Source organism: Saccopteryx bilineata, chromosome 4 (assembly GCF_036850765.1).
Source record: "Saccopteryx bilineata isolate mSacBil1 chromosome 4, mSacBil1_pri_phased_curated, whole genome shotgun sequence".
Lineage (NCBI taxonomy): Eukaryota > Metazoa > Chordata > Mammalia > Chiroptera > Emballonuridae > Saccopteryx > Saccopteryx bilineata.
Window position 1 is genome coordinate 127704814 of NC_089493.1, and position 15962 is coordinate 127720775.

The 15962-nt window shown below is 49.0% G+C and overlaps 1 protein-coding gene across 6 annotated transcripts in view; it reads right to left on the reverse strand.

Moving 5' to 3' along the window:
* Nucleotides 1-15238, reverse strand: part of CELF6 (CUGBP Elav-like family member 6) — a 32974-nt gene extending 17736 nt beyond the window's left edge. For 2 of the 6 annotated variants that reach the window (XM_066278007.1, XM_066278008.1), the window contains exons 1-3: nucleotides 14874-15238; nucleotides 10600-10682; nucleotides 315-363 (exon numbers count right to left, since the gene is read on the reverse strand). In XM_066278007.1, coding sequence (XP_066134104.1) covers nucleotides 315-363; nucleotides 10600-10682; nucleotides 14874-15135 — 394 coding nt within the window. In that variant the 5' untranslated portion in view covers nucleotides 15136-15238. Of the gene's footprint in view, nucleotides 1-314; nucleotides 364-1568; nucleotides 1689-2089; nucleotides 2146-10599; nucleotides 10683-10814; nucleotides 10925-14873 lie in introns of those variants that run through there. The other 4 variants (XM_066278009.1, XM_066278011.1, XM_066278012.1 and 1 more) reach the window with 4 other exon arrangements.
* Nucleotides 15239-15962: the final 724 nt, after the last annotated feature.

Below are 15962 nucleotides of genomic sequence, written 5' to 3' on the forward strand. Positions count from 1 at the left end.
AACAAAGAAGAACCTGAAAAAACAGGTGCGAACTTTCTCCAGGGGCAAGGTGACAAAGGTTCCCTTCCTCCACCTCCAGCATCTGTTTAGGCTCTTCCTGCCTCTTCTAGGTCTGGGGATCTTGGGACCTCATCCCTTCTTCATATGAGCTGGGATGGCTTTGCTGTTTCTGGTACTGAGCAAATCAGGATCCCACTTGTCTCTCTGACCCAAGGAGGTTCTAGTAATAAACCACAGGTAGGATTGCCTCTAGGGGTGAACCCACCATCCCCTACAAGGGTGATACCCTGACGTTTGTCAGGCAGGGAAGTTACCTCCTCGGCCCTCACTGGCAGCCGGTTTCACTTGGATTGGACGATTCATCTGAAAGACATCAGACCAACACACCCAGTCAGCATGACTGCCTGGCCCCCACGCTTCCAGTTTCTCCATTCCTGAACTCCGCACGATCTAAGCCCTGACCCTTTGAACTCTGCGCTCTGCCTCTCTTATACTGGTATTATAGATTTTCTCCAAGTTTCATTTCTTAAACCTAGGAATTTTAGAAGGTGTTTAAAACCTGAAGGGTTGGGTGGTAGCAAGCACAGGACAGACTGTGAAGGCTGAGAAGATTCTCTTGCCTTAGGCTCTGGGCAGAGACTATGTGAAGCTTGTCCATCTAGTTCCTGGACTTCTTGAAAGGCTTTGGGTGGGAGAGTAGAATTGATATTTCAGATCTGTGGTTTATGCCTCAAATAGAATATAATTCTGTGTGCCAGTTTAAACAATGTGGGAATCAGACTTAGTGCTGTCTATCCCCAACTCTGCCCTTCAATGGTTGCATGACTTTCAGTAAGTTGCCTCTCTGATTCAACTTGTTAAATGGGGAAAGCCTTCTCCAAGCTTCTGTCTCACCATAGTTTCTACCCCTCAGTCCTCCTGGGGCCCCCGTCCCCAAGGATGTTGAAATTCTCCAGGACATCACCCCCTGCCCGGCCTGCTCATTCTGCTCCTCTCATTCTTCCTGGACAGCCTCGTCCACACCCACAGCCTCGGCCTCTGTCTCCACAATGATGACTCAGAGCTTTGCGTCTCCAGTCCACTCGCCCTACTGAGCTTCAGACCCAGGTCCCCAGCTGCTGGATGGACACCCCCGCTAGAAATCCCACTGGCACCTTCCACATGCCACATCCAAACTTGAGTTCATCTTTTTGCCCAAATCTTATGTTTCCAGTCATCTAAGCTATAAACCTCAGAAACAGCTTGATTCCTCCCTCCAACCCTCTCCCACCAAAAAATTTTACGTTTCAATTCGAGGGTGCCCTGATGAGGGGTGGATGAGAACCACCTAGAACTGTATAATTTGTAAACATGTCCTAGGTGACGTAAGTATACAGGGTGGAGCAAAGGTCGGTTTACAGTTGTGAGTACGTGAAACACAGAGTTTATTCTTGTATTATTATTTATTAATGATTGTAGTATTTATTTGCATTACAACTGTAAACCTACTTCTGCTCTGCCCTGTATACCCCACGCGTTCCCATCCCCCAACCACCCTGAGAGAATCTATGATTGAATCCCCTTCTCACCTTCCTCTCATGGGTGTTGTGGGGATCACATGAGAGAACGGGGACGCAAAAGGTCTTTGTAAACTGCCAAGAGCTGAGTGCGTAGGATGGGAGGAATCATTGTAGGGGGCAGGCAGCTGAGTGCCAGGAGGAAAGAACAGCGGCCTTCTCAGTCACGGAGAAGGGGTGCTGAGGCTCATCTGGCCAGATAAGTGATGATCTGACCCCCTCCCCTCAGGAAATGCACTGTTTCTGCACCAATCAGGGGCCACTTCATCCTCTACCAATGTGCTTGTTGCCGAGACAACAGGCAGCTCCCTGTTACCATAGCCACAAGTGCTACCCGGTAACCATGGTGACGCCCTGGCAGTCACAGTTGAGCAATTTCCTTTGGATCAAATTCGGGGGTGGGGAGTAGGGAAAGCTTATTAAAAAAAATAATAATAAGGAAAGGAAAACATGCCAAGCCGGAACCAGTGCAGTTCCCCTCCCACCCAAGTTCTTATCCGCTCTGACACACCCACCCGCTGCTGGTGGAGCACCTGCAGTGTCCCAGGCTGTGTGGGTGGGGGCCAAGACAACGGAAGGACTCAGGCTGCAGTCTAGAGAGGATGAAAGATCAATCCAAGCAGATCAGGGCGAGCTGGACAAGTCTGGACTGGCCTGGGCCAGGGACCAGGAGGAAGGACCCGTCCCTGGGCAGGGCCACCTGTGATTGTGAAGGAGAAACCAAGAAATAGAGCTATGGAGAGTGGAGACACAGGGAGAGATGAGGAGACATGAGAAGACAGAAGTAAGGAGAGAGTCAGAGACAGACTAGAGAGGGACAAGGAGACAGAGCAACCTGGTAGAGATGGGAAGAAAACAAGAGAGTAAGGGGTCAGGAAGGAGAGGCAAAGAGGTGAGTGGTGGGGTAGGAGGATAGAGGAGTAGAGGCCTGGGGTTGGGGACAACGAAAGTGAGCAAGATCATCATTATTTTATTAGTTCTTAAATAGATCCTGAGAATTTCTCTCTGGAGTCTGGAGCGGGGGCACATGTGACAGCAAGGGTTTCCACTGCAGCTGCCTCCCTGGCTGGGCTTCTGGGGAGGCAGAACCTGTTGGTGCTCTGGGGAACACCCCTGTCCTCCTCCCCCAGGCCCCCACTCTTTCATGGAGAGTGGGCATTTGGTAGTATGCACATGTCCTACATGAACCTGGCAGAGCTCAGTAGCCAAAGGCTGGGCACCTAAGCTTTCCACCACTAGGGTATGCTGCCAGTAGTATTCTGAACTCTGTGAACATCCCCAGACTGGCCCCTTTAGGGGAGGCAGCGATGACCATGGGAACTTTGTCCTCAAAGTCTCACAGAGGGGGAAATAATGCCACCATTTGCTGGGAGCCTAGTATTTTACATAGCACTTTACAAACATTGTCTGAATTCCTTCCAACTGCTCTGCAAGGTAATATCACTGTCCCTGTATTATGAATGAAAAACTGAGGCTGAGAGAGGATAAGCACTTGTCCAAGATCACATGGCGGGTGAGGAGTTGAGCTGGAATCTGCCCCCAGTTCTGACACTGATTTTTGCATTGTGCTTCTTAATTCTGTTCTTAAGACATGAACACAAGTAACGTGGCACAGCGGGGACTAGGGCCTTAGGAGGAGTGCAAGGTAAGGGGCTCTGGGAGGAGCTGACTCAAGCTGCAGTCACTCAGGGAAAGCTTCATGGAGGAGGTAGATTGACCTGGGGGCTCATGTGCAGGACTGGAGTCTTCAGGCCACATGGAGCTACAGGAGAGGCAGGGCTGGAAGCTGAGCAGCCTAGACACCTTGGATATGGAGAGGGAGCTGCCAGTCTGAATGAGGAGCAAGGGTTCTGGTGGGCACTGGGCATGGGGGTAGCCAGCATAAAACAAATTACTTTCAAGTCTGATAGACATGGATTTAAATCCTGTCTCCATCACTGGCAACTTCTCTAAGGTCTCTGAGCCTCAGTGTCCACATTAGTAAAAAGGAGAATCATGACCCTACTTGACAGGATTATGGTGACAATGACAATGGCTAGATCAGGGGTCCCCAAACTATGGCCCGCGGGCCACATGCGGCCCCTGAGGCCATTTATCCGGCCCCCGCCGCACTTCCGGAAGGGGCACCTCTTTCATTGGTGGTCAGTGAGAGGAACATAGTTCCCATTGAAATACTGGTCAGTTTGTTGATTTAAATTTACTTGTTCTTTATTTTAAATACTGGATTTGTTCCTGTTTGTTTTTTCACTTTAAAATAATATATGTGCAGTGTGCATAGGGATTTGTTCATAGTTTTTTTTTATAGTCCGGCCCTCCAACGGTCTGAGGGACAGTGAACTGGCCCCCTGTGTAAAAAGTTTGGGGACCCCTGGGCTAGATCTTAGTAGGCACACCAGATGTAATATGGGCTTTTAATGGAAGGATGTGAAACATATTTTTTTTTTTTAATGGAAGGATGTGAAACAAAGGTAAGCAGGGGCCAGACCAGGGCAGGCTGTAAAAACCACAAGAGATTCTGACTCTGCTGTATTTAAAGGCAATAGGGGTCCAGGGTCCAGGAAAGGATCTTAAATAGGGGAATGGTCTTATAAAAGATCCCATGAGCTGTCACCATGCAGAGAAAAAGCCTAGAAAGGAAAGATTATAGGTAGAAACATCAGTGATGCAGATAAGGGGCAAGGGTGATCTGGAGTAGAGAAGGACAAAATGGACAGCTTCAAGAAATGTTTGGGAAGAACTGGTTGGACTAAAGTTCTAGAGGATGTAGGGACTGAGGGAGAGGAGGAACAATTGACTCTCAGATTTATGACTTAGGAGTTGGGGAAGTTGGCTGTTTGGGAGTTTGGAGGTACAGGGAAGTCTGCAGTGCAGGAGCCCAAGAGAATGAGGACAGATTGGGCTCCGGGTCTGCAGTTTTCACTGGGAGGTGGTTAGGGAGAACACCTGCAATTTAGGATACTCAGTGTGGCTGGAGGAGAAGAGATGCTCACATGAACTGTCTGGGCAACCCTACCCCATCTTGCTCCTGCCACACAGCCAGGGGACATACAAGGAGTAGGGCAAGGTGACCATGCTTCTCCTTTGGAGAAAAGAAGGCATTGCCTCCTTGGCCAAGAACTTGTCATGGGACCTTAGGTGAGCTCTTGCCCTTGGTTGAGCACCTATTTCCTTGAAAGTTTCCTAGGTGAAGTCCAGGCTGATGTCTCTGTCAGAGCCCAGCCCTGGAGGGGAAGTCAAGAGAGAGAATGTCAGAAGAAGAGAACAAGCCAATCCAGGTAGTGTCGTGGGGAAGGTTGGAGGCAGCACAGATAGACACCAGGCCCTGGACCTTCTGTCCCCATCAGCAGCGAGAAGGCAGTGCCCTACCCCCATCACCCCTTCTCTCTCCTTGACTTGCCTAAATTCCGGCCTTTAGGCTCAGCATTGCCCTCTTCAGACTCTTCCAGCCTGATTTATAGTCCCCCTCCATTCACCATGCATGCCCTCAACCCCTCCCCCCACCATGGGAAGAGAGTTTATGAGAACCTTCCCAAAGAAGGAACCACTGGTAAGTCTAAGAGAGGTGTCATGAGTGCAGGGAAGAGTGAAGCAGAGGAAAAGCAAATTTCACTGTGTTTGGCACTTTGTACTACATCATCCCCCTCCTCTGATTCAATCTACTACCAATTCCCATTGGTTCTGGACTTTACGTGGATAACCTCATGTCTGCCTTCCTCTCTCCACTCTTTCCCTGTCCCCAGCTCCATGTCAGCATCACCATTCATCTGCACTTAAGCAACAGTGTTCTCAAGGGTCACCCTACCTCCAGGGTGGCTTCCTCTCCAGCCCAGCCTTCACACTGTAGTCTGAGTCATCTTTTGAAACCAGTCTCCTACTCTTCTATGCTTAAAATCTGCCAGTGCTTCCCCCCTGCAAGCCTCTTAGCAAAGCTCAAGATCCCAATCCCAAGACTGGCAATCAGATCTTGTGAGTCCTGCCTCCCCTGTTACCCAACATACACAATCCCCTGTCCACATGGAGTGTTAGCCATCTCTGCTGGACACCTGCCCTGCTATTTCTCACACTGTCCCCAGAAGTGGCCTTCATTTTTTAGGTTTCTAGACCCTCAAACATGATGACATATGACCATGATTCAGCTCTGATAGCATCCCTCCTGTGAGGCTTCTCCTTCCTCTTCACTCCTGACACTTCTTTTACATGCTCAGATGTAAACCCTATGAAGATGTGATGAGTTATTTCCGGGCTGGAAGCTCCTTGAAGGCACAGGCTCTGACTCACTTGGTGGCTGCTAGCACAAAAATGCCTCTTTATGCCTGACCTGTGGTGGTGCAGTGGGTAAAAGCGTTGACCTGGAATGCTGAGGTCGCCAGTTTGAAACCCCAGGCTTGCCTGGTCAAGGCACATATGGGAGTTGATGCTTCCTGCTCCTCCCTCTGTTCTTTCTATCTCTTTCCTCTCTCTGTCTCTTTCTCTCTCTGTGTCTTCTCTCTCTAAAAAAAATGAATAAATAAAATGTAAAAAAAAAATGCCTCTTTGTGTCTTCTGGGCTGATACCTTCCTATGCTAACACACATGGCATGGTCAATAGAGCATGGCTGGATTTCAGCCCCTAGTTGCCCTTTCCACTCACTCTGTTTTGTGCAGGGCACAACCTGCAAAAGCAAATGTACTATTATGTCGGTCTCCTTCACAGTATTTGAAGGGATCTATGCCCAAGGGAAAGGAGGTCATAAGCAGGGAGAGATCTGGCCCTGGCCAGATAGCTGAGTTGGTTAGAGCATTATCCCAATATGCAAACTTGCAGGTTCGATCCCTGGTCTGAGCACATAACAGGAACACATTGATGTTTCTCTCTCTCTAAAAAAAATCAATAATATATATATATATATATATATATATATATATATTTTTTTTTTTTTTTTTTTTTTTTTTTTAAAGAGGGAAGCTTCTGAAAGTGAGGCTGAGGCTGAGCTTGACCTTCTTCAGGTGGGTTCCAGAGCCTAAAGTGAAGCTGAAAGAAGTAGCCCTAGCTTCATGGGAAGAAGCTGCAGAAGATAGGGCAGACCACTGAAGTCTGCAGGGGGTCTTGAGTGGGAAGCCAAGCTCTGATGGGTGACAAAAATTAGCAGGGTGCAGGTGGAGGGGAATCAAAGGGAGGTTCCAGTCCAGCATTCATCATGAAACATCCTAAAGGGCTGTAGGCTTTCTCTTTGGAGTTAACCGAACAGTGACCTCCAGCCTGTCTTCAGGAGACCAGACCAATCGTATTCTTGCTTGTCCAGCAGGCGGCAGTTGTGCCCGAGACCCACTGTTTGCAGAGAGTTGGGCATCCTGCTCCCTCCATGCTGGCGAGCATGAGGCCAGGTAACTAAAGCTGCTGCTGCCCCTGGTGGGCCCGAAGGAAAGACTGATGGCACAGACACTGTTGGGGCTGGCCAGCAGTCACTGATTTTCATTTAGAAGAGTTAAATATTAATTTCCACTGTGTTAAACTGGGAAGGGGTGAATAAAGCCAATCCTGGTAGTACTGGAGGAAGCCAGGCTGTGTTGAAAGACTGCAAATGAAAGGGTGTGAGGCTCGAGCTGTATCTGGTCACCAACCCCTCCAGAACCTTAGAGCCCTGTCTGCCAGCAGGTTGGAGCAGGGGTGGGGAATGAGTTCCGAAACCAGACTACCTGACCTGAGTGCCCAGACCTTCCCAGAAGAAGCTACATCATCTTGGGCAAATCTCTTGTTTACTTTTTTTTTCCTTTTTTTTTTCAGGTGAAAGGAGAGAAGATAGTGAAACAGACTCCCGCATGCACCCCAACAGGGATGCACCTGGCAACCCCATCTATGGCCCATGCTCAAATATTGAGCTATTTTTAGTGTCTGAGGCTGATGGACTCCAACCAAGCTATCTTTAGCACCCGGGGTCAACTCTCAAACCAAATGAGCCACTACTTTCAGGAGAGGAAGCGAGAGAGGAGGGGTAGAGAAAAGGGGGAGAAGCAGATAGTCGCTTCTCTTGTGTGCTCTGACCGGGAATCAAACCCAGGACATTCATACACCAGCCGACACTCTATCCATTGAGCTACTAGCCAGGGCCAAGTCACTAGTTTTCTATGACTCAGTTTCTTTATCTGTAAAATGGGAATGCCTATAATAAAACTTTCCTAGAGGATTAAATGATTTTGAACATGTAAAGTTTTAGAATCAATAAAAGTTGCTTATTATTATTTCTCTTTTCTCCCAGTAGTCTAGTGCTTAAAACCCCTTATTTCAGTGCCCTCCACCTCATAGAATCCTTATTTTGTGGAGCCATCTGGCTGGCTAGTTGAGGAGGTATTTTGTTCTTCCTAAGTTCATCTTAATTATTTTTTCAGAATCTTTCATTTGCTTTCGGGATAAAGTCCAAACTCCTCAGCCTGGCATCTAAAGATTCACTTCAACCACTGCTCCCTGCCAGCCTGGCCCATGCTCACAGGGGCCCTCCCCTGACACTTTTAACCTCATTTTACATCCATCCTGTTCTTTTTTTTTTATTATTATTACAGAGACAGAGAGAGAGAGTCAGAGAAAGGGATAGACAGGGACAGACAGACAGGATGGAGAGATGAGAAGCATCAATCATTAGTTTTTTGTTGCACATTGTAACACTTTAGCTGTTCATTGATTGCTTTCTCATGTGCCTTGACCATGGGCCTTCAGCAGACCGAGTAACCCCTTGCTTGAGCCAGTGACCTTGGGTCCAAGCTGGTGAGCTTTTGTTCAAACCAGATGAGCCCACGCTCAAGCTGGTGACCTCGGGGTCTCGAACCTGGGTCCTCCGCATCTCAGTCTGAGGCTCTATCCACTGCGCCATCGCCTGGTCAGGCCATCCTGTTCTTTTTGTCTCTGCACCTTCACCCTGCTATTTCCCACATGAGATGCTACAGTTTGTTTCAGTGCCAAGTCTCATTTGAGCAGCAGAAGTCATATACTCCCAGGATTGTTTGAACAATGACTTCTACTCCTCCCACTACTAATACTGCTGCTATTACTACCACCACCACCACACTAACTAGTGAGCACTTATTGTCTACCAAGCACTGTGTTGAGTGCTTTACATGACTTAGTTCAATCCATTATTATAATAGTCCTAAGAGTTCAGTTGTACAGATGAGAAAGTTTAGGCTTAGAAAGATAAAGACTTGCTTCATGTCACAGAGATAATGCTGGGACCTGGACCCACTCAGAGTTCTGTCTGACTCCACAGCCTGCACACAGAGGACTGGTGAGGGTGACAAGTTGGCATTACTTGACATTGGATCTTCAAGAGTGAGGCTCAACCTGACCAGGCGGTGGTGCAGTGGATAGAGTATTAGACTGGGATGTAGAGGGCCCAGCTTTGAAACCATGAGGTCACCAGCTAGAGCACAGGCTCATCTGGTTTGAGCAAGGCTCATCAGCTTGAGCCCAAGGTCTCTGGCTTGAGCAAGGGGTCACTTGGTCTGCTGTAGCCCCCTGGTCAAGGCACATATGAGAAAGCAATCAATGAACAACTAAGGTGCTGCAACAAGGGATTGATGTTTCTCATCACTCTCCCTTCCTATCTGGCTGTACCTATCTGTCCCTCTCTCTGTCTCTCTCTGTCTGTCTCTGTCACAAAAAAAGAAAAGAAAAAAAAAGAGTGAGGCTCAAATTATTTCAATTACTAGGGTGGGTTCTGGGATCTGACACCCTACCATACTAGCAACAGCTTGATCAACTCTAAGCAAAGCTTGTCCTGTGTCTGGACATCTGCGATTCAAAGGGATGACTTCTTTGTACTGAGCTGAAGTTAACGTGTCTGTTGTTTATACCCACAGATCCTGATCCTGTCCTCTGGGACCACCCGTAGAAAACCAAATCTCTCTTCAGAATCTAAAAGTGGACACCACACCCTGAACAGTAATATTTATTGAGATCTCACTCTGTGACAGACAATTGCTAAGCCTCCGTTAATCCTCATGATAGCCCAGTGAGCTTAGTGTTAGTATAACCCTCTTCTTCTAGATGAGAAAATTTAAAATTTAAGTCAAGAAGCTAAGTAATGTATCCAGAGACACAAAAATTGGCAAATGGCAGAGCTGGGATTCAAATCCAGGTCTTTGAGACTGGGAAAGTAATACTTTCAATTATTATGTTATGACACCTCTGTATTAAAGCCCCCACTAAACCCTATCTTCTCCAGCTAAATATCTCCAATTTTTTCAAACTATCATTCCATATATATTTCCTGTTCCATTATGGTCCCTCTATGGTAGGCTAATGACTCTCTTAAACCTGAGGCCTAGAACTGGATACAGTCCTAGGTTTGGCCTGCCCAGGGCATTTCATAGCACTTTTGTTCCAGAAACATCACTCCTTGGACAAGAGGGGTGGGTAGTATGACGACTGGCTCTTAGTGAACCTACCCTAGTTCTGAATAATCACCACTTGCTTCCTGCCACAAGTGGGGTCAATAGATCTTACTTTGCCTTTTGTCCAGTGATTAGCTAAGGTCATGTCAGGTGCCACTGACAGACACATAATTGTCTGGCTTCCTGTCAAATCAGGTCTCTCTTAACTTTAGCCAAGTGTTTGAGGAGTAGAGAGAAGGTGATCTTGGTGAGTCAAGGCACCCTGGAAAAACATTACAGGAAGACGACCAGAGGTACATGCCATCGAGGATCTTAGCTCAGGAGAACATGGGCTCCCAGCCCAGCAGAACCTCTAACCTATGTATCTGCATACACACTCACACCAGGGACAAATGATATCTCAAGCCATGATGTTTGCCAAGGTGAACAAATTGTATAGCCCACAACTCTGATGCCCCTTCTAAAAGATGAGGTGGGACACTTGGCCTAAGGATCTTGAGCCCATTTCTTTGAGCCAGAAAAATTATAATAAAGAACCCATAAGTAAGCCCTTCTCCCTAAAGATGATTCTGCTGCTAGTTTCCGGTTCTATTCCAGCTCCTACATACTGCTTTGGCATGCATGCAGGGCACATCCCCAGCCTGAGGTGACTCCCACCCCCCGACGCTGGTGGACTTACCCCTGGCAGGGTCTTCTGCTCGTGCAGTGCACTCTGGGCCTTGAGAGCAGAGTCTCGGGCGCAGTAGGTGAGGAAGGCACAGCCTGGGGAGGAAGAGGCTGGCTCAGGGGGTTTCCTGAAGCACCCAAATACTCTTCCCAGAACATCCCATTAAGTTGACAAAATCAAGGCCACTGTCCTTTAAATAAGGACATTGCTTCTTCTCTGCCCCTTACCTTCTCTGACTGGAGGGGCTTCATGTGCCTATGTTTCAGGCTCTGACTCATTTGCTCTTGGCCTCCTGCCTAGGGAACGTGTGTACTCACACCCAGTCACATGCTCAGACAATCCCACATCTCTCCTCACCACTCCAGCCATAAGTCCTGTGGGGGTTAAACCTCCCTAAGCTGCTTTGCCTTCTGCTTTAACCCAGCCTTCCCCTTCCTTTTTGGATTCATACTCACAAAGTCTCCCAGAAGCAGCCTTGATTCCCTCCCAACTCAGATTTGATGTAATTCCCTCCCAACTCAGATTTGATGGAAGGAGGCAGAAAAGGTAGAGGAGGGTTAGGAGCCAAGTCCAGGACCCCACAACTTCTTAACATTTCCTGCCTTCAAGTTTGAAGCTGAGGAAGGGGTTAATTTGAGGCTTGAAAGATGAGGCTAGTTTAAGAGCTTCCTGTAGGTGGGAACTTCCAGTGACCTCCAAGCCTATCCAGGGAGCTTGATCTGTCAGCTCTCCCTAGGCTTCAAGATAGGTCCTCTTAAAGGGTTACTGTGCCCCAAATATGACTTTCTTAAATGATCCAGTAGATACAGGGCAGAGAAGAAATTAGGATTGAACCAAAGGAAATAGCACATATGAAGACTCAGTCAAGAATTCAGTGTGTTGGGGAAGTGAATGCAAAGTTAAGTTAAAGATTGAAAATGAGAACAGAGTGGCCAGTTAGATATGCAGGGATCAAGTCATCTACAGCCTGTATACCTCAGTCTGGATTTTGAATTTTTTCCTAAGAGCAGTGGAGAGACACTAAAGGGTTCTTAGCATGGTTGTAACATAAGATCTGTTTCTAAAAAGAGCCTTTGAGTGTAGAAAGGAGAAAGACTGAAAGAAGAGAAAATGTATTTGGGAAGGAGGTTGGTATAGTTTTCCACTTAGACTTTAGCAGACTAGAAAGGCCAATGGGAACATTATCTCCCATGTCTTCTATGTGGCCCCCTTAAGGTGGGTGAATATCTGCCATTTACTGAGTGAAAGGGACCTTAGAGAACTTTTGGGACAAACACATTGGATCAATCAGGAAACTGAGGTTCAGAGAGTGCGTCAGTGGCAGGATAGTATTTGGAGTCTCTTAACACTTAGATTGAGGTTCTTTCCAAAGCGCTGTGGCTGATTCCCTCTGTACCCAGCCACCAAAAAGAAAATGAGTCACTCTGCTTTTTGGACATCACTGTTGCTGGGGAGAATGGTGGAGAAGATGTTGACTTGGAGACCTTCCCCGACCATCTTGCAAGGCAACCCTGCCTTGGAGAGTTGTGGGTTGGTTTGGAGCTAAATACCAAACATCCAATTTTGCTTATATTTCTGCTCCATCTTCTGCCAACATGCCATATCAGTTGACATCAGAAGTGGGCAGGGCTGGGACCTTGACTGAAAGGCTCAGTGACACAGTTGTTGCCTAAAAGAGCCTGTGTGGACTACCTAGGATGGGGATAGAAGAATGGAGGGATGGAAAGACAGATGAGTGTGTGTGGGGGGGAGAAACAACAACCCAGTTGCCCTGACCAGTTGGCTCAGTGGTTAGATCGTCGGCCTGGCGTATGAAAGTCCCGGGTTTGATTCCTCATCAGAGCACACAGGAGAAGCACCCATCTGCTTCTCCACCCTTCCCACCTCTCCTCCTCTCTATCTCTTTCTTCCCCTCCTGCAGCCAAGGCTCCATTGGAGCAAAGTTGGCCTGGGCGCTGAGGATGGCTCCAAGCCTCCACCTCAGGCGCTAGAATGGCTCCTGCCACAAGGGCGCAATGCCCCAGATGGGCAGAGCATTGCCCCCTAGTGGGCATGCTGGGTGGATCCCAGTTGGGCACATGCAGGAGTCTGTCTGACTGCCTCTCCACTTCTAACTTCGGGGAAAAAATACAAGCAAAAAAAACCCAAGGAAGAATTAAGAGTTAAGTGGAGGGAGGGAGGGAAGAAGGAAGGAAGGAAGAGTGGGAGGAACAAAGAGGAAATGGTTCAGAAACTCTAATGGTGTAAAGAGTGAGAAGAGTGAGAATTAAAAGTATCCCCTAAAAGGTTAGCTTGAATTTGCATACTGGAATAAATGTTTAGAAATTAAATTACTGTGGATGGATGGACAATGAGGCAGCTGGACTGCATTAGGAGGAGTCTGGATGGTATAGTATTGTCCTTTCATGCCCCATTTACTATAACCCTAGTACAAAGGGTAGAAGATGCATTGCTACATAGCTGGTCTGAGATCTCCCATTGGCATTTACTTTCCTGAAACCCTTTTATCAGTGGGCCTCCCCAAAGCCTCCCAGTTGAAAAGAGGTGGCAGCCTGATTTCAGTCCTCAGCCCTTAAGAAAGTACTTTTAGCTGTTACCTAGGGCCCACCACTTCTCTCCTAGGAAGACCATGGAGGATGGTTGGTCAACCTGCTCCCCGCCCCATCAAATCCTGAAACAGTAGTATGGTGAAGGTAAGGAGAGATAACAGTGCTTCTTCTCAAAATGTTTCCTCCCCCCGCCCGTGTATGACATATGACCCTGGCTATCTCATTCCAGCTAGCCTGGATAGACTTTTCTGCACGTAAACAAGCCTCTTCCCTCTCTCTACAGGAAGAAAAGGGGTGTGGCTGGATAGGACTATGTTATCTCTGTCTCTCTAGCAAGGACAGGAAGAATATCCCTTCCTGCCTCTTCAACCTGACCCACCCTAAAGCTTTGGTCCACAGGTTCTGGTCCAGGACTATCCTGGGAAGGAGGGAAATGGGAAGCTATAGGAGAATTGGGGAGGAGCAAAGATAAGTCACAGGATTGGGGAGATTAGAGAATGAGAGAAGAGTGGATTCAGCTGAGATGAGGGGCACAAGGTGGCAGGAGTTCCAAGTTGTGGTCAGGGTTCTGACCCAAATCAGAAGAGGTGGACATTATTCTGGCAGGGCGTAGAGAAGGTTTACTGTTAAATATGAGGGTGGAGGCCCTGGCCGGTTTGCTCAGTGGTAGAGCGTTGGCCTGGCGTGCAGGAGTCCCGGGTTCAATTCCCGGCCAGGGCACACAGGAGAAGCGCCCATCTACTTCTCCACCCCTCCCCCTCTCCTTCCTCTCTGTCTCTCTCTTCCCCTCCCGCAGCAAGGCTCCATTAGAACAAAGATGGCCCGGACGCCAAGGATGGCTCCATGGCCTCTGCCTCAGGCGCTAGAATGGCTCTGGTTGCAACGGAGAGGCACCCCAGATGGGCAGAGCATTGTCCCCTGGTGGGCATGCTGGGTGGATCCCAGTCGGGTGCATGCAGGAGTCTGACTGCTTCCCCGTTTCCAACTTCAGAAAAATACAAAAAAAAAAAAAAAAAAAAAAAAAAAAAAAAAAAATATATATATATATATATATATATATATATATATATATATATATATGGGTGGAATTGGAGCTGAGAACCTTCTGGGAGGGCAATTGGATTTTGTGAGTTAACTAGGCCTGGGTTCTGAAGAAGGGGAGAGTTTGGACATGTGGCATTTTGGGTTGACCATCTAAGAGTCAAAAGAAGGCTGTAGAGCATGCCTGGGCTTGAAGGCCACATGAGGGGTACAAGTCCAAGATATGTGTGTGGATGGTTAGGCCTGAATAGGGTGGCACCAAATGGGGATGTTCAGGAATGATTGGGTCCAGAATTTGGGAGTTTGAGAGTATTAGACAGCTAGAAGGTGAAATAAATTTCCAAATTCCAGGATTCGGGATGTCTGATGGAACGGATGGAGGAAAGTCCAACTGAAAGGTGGGGACTGTTGGGATGTAAGAAGTGAAAGGTAGGAAGTTGGAGGTTAGAGTGCAGAACATGTCAGGGGACCGGAGTGATGATCAGAGGGAGAATGTCTAAAAAAATTCTGGGTTGGGGGCTCTGTGGTCTGGGGATACTGGGCTGAAAAGTGAGGCTGTTATTGGACTGTTCTAAGTAGGACTAGGGTTGGGGCTGGAGTTTAGGCGGGGCTGAACTCTAATCGGGTTGAGGCTGAGCAGGGCTGGTAAGGGATAGTAAGGGCTGGGCAGGACTGGGCTGGGCTGACCCCGCGCACCTTTGTGGAGGCCGGTGAGCCGGTCCTTCAGCACCGTCAGCTCGTAGATGCGGCCGAACTCCTCGAACAGCGGCTTGAGGTCCTGCTCGTCCAAGCCCCGCGGGATCTGCCCCACGAAGAGCTTGATGGCGTCGTGGTCCTTCATGGGCACGGCAGGACCTGGGTTTAGCCCGCTCATGACGACTCCGCTGTCCGCGGTGCTGAAACCCAGTCGCGGCCCGGGTCCGGCGGGCGGCGCTGACCCGCCCGGCGCCGCGGCCATATCCCCGCTTGTCCACCCTCCCACCGGTCCCACCGGTCTTGCTTATCCCGCCGTCCGCTCCCTGGACTGGCGGCGAGGGCCAGGAGGGAGGGCGCGGGCCCCAGGCGGCGAGGGAGGTGGGCTGCCTAGGGGGCGGGTCCCTAGTGGAGGGGCGTAAAGAGGGTGGGGCGGGCCAGATCGGGGCGGGGCCGGAGGCGGGGCAGGCCCGCACTGAGCTGGCTGGACGCTGGGGTCCGGCTAGAGGTCCCCGCGCGACGCTTTCTGGACTCCCGAACGAGCTCTCCAGGAGCTGAGCCCTGAGCTCCAGACCCCGTGCTTGATGACGTCAGGCAGCCAGCCGCGGATCTACGCAATTAATTTGCATAATGAAAACCAGCGACCAATCAGGGCTGGAGTTGACCGGGCTCTGCCAGGGGCGGAGGGGCGACTGGACTCACGCGCTACCGCTCGCCATGGCAACCGGACCTTCGGCTGCTCTGTGTGTACCGAGTGGGAGCGGGCGTGGCCGTGAATTGCGCGTGTGCGCCTTGTACCTGTTCTTGAGGGTAAGTAGCTTCGTCATGCGTGGTGATGTCTGCGGAGATCTGAGTTACCCTCTTCCTCACACACAGGCACACACACCTCCAATCATAGCAGGGTACATGGGGGTTCCTTCTCCCCATACCCACTGCTCAGTTCCTGGAAGCATCCTACCCCAGTCCATCACACATCTCTCTCTTTGCTGTCTTCAACCATTTTCTTACCCACGAGCCTTGCACAAGTTTGTCTTCCCTGCATTCCCCCCTCATCTTTTTAAATATTCTTTTTTTTGGTGTCAGGAGTGGGAT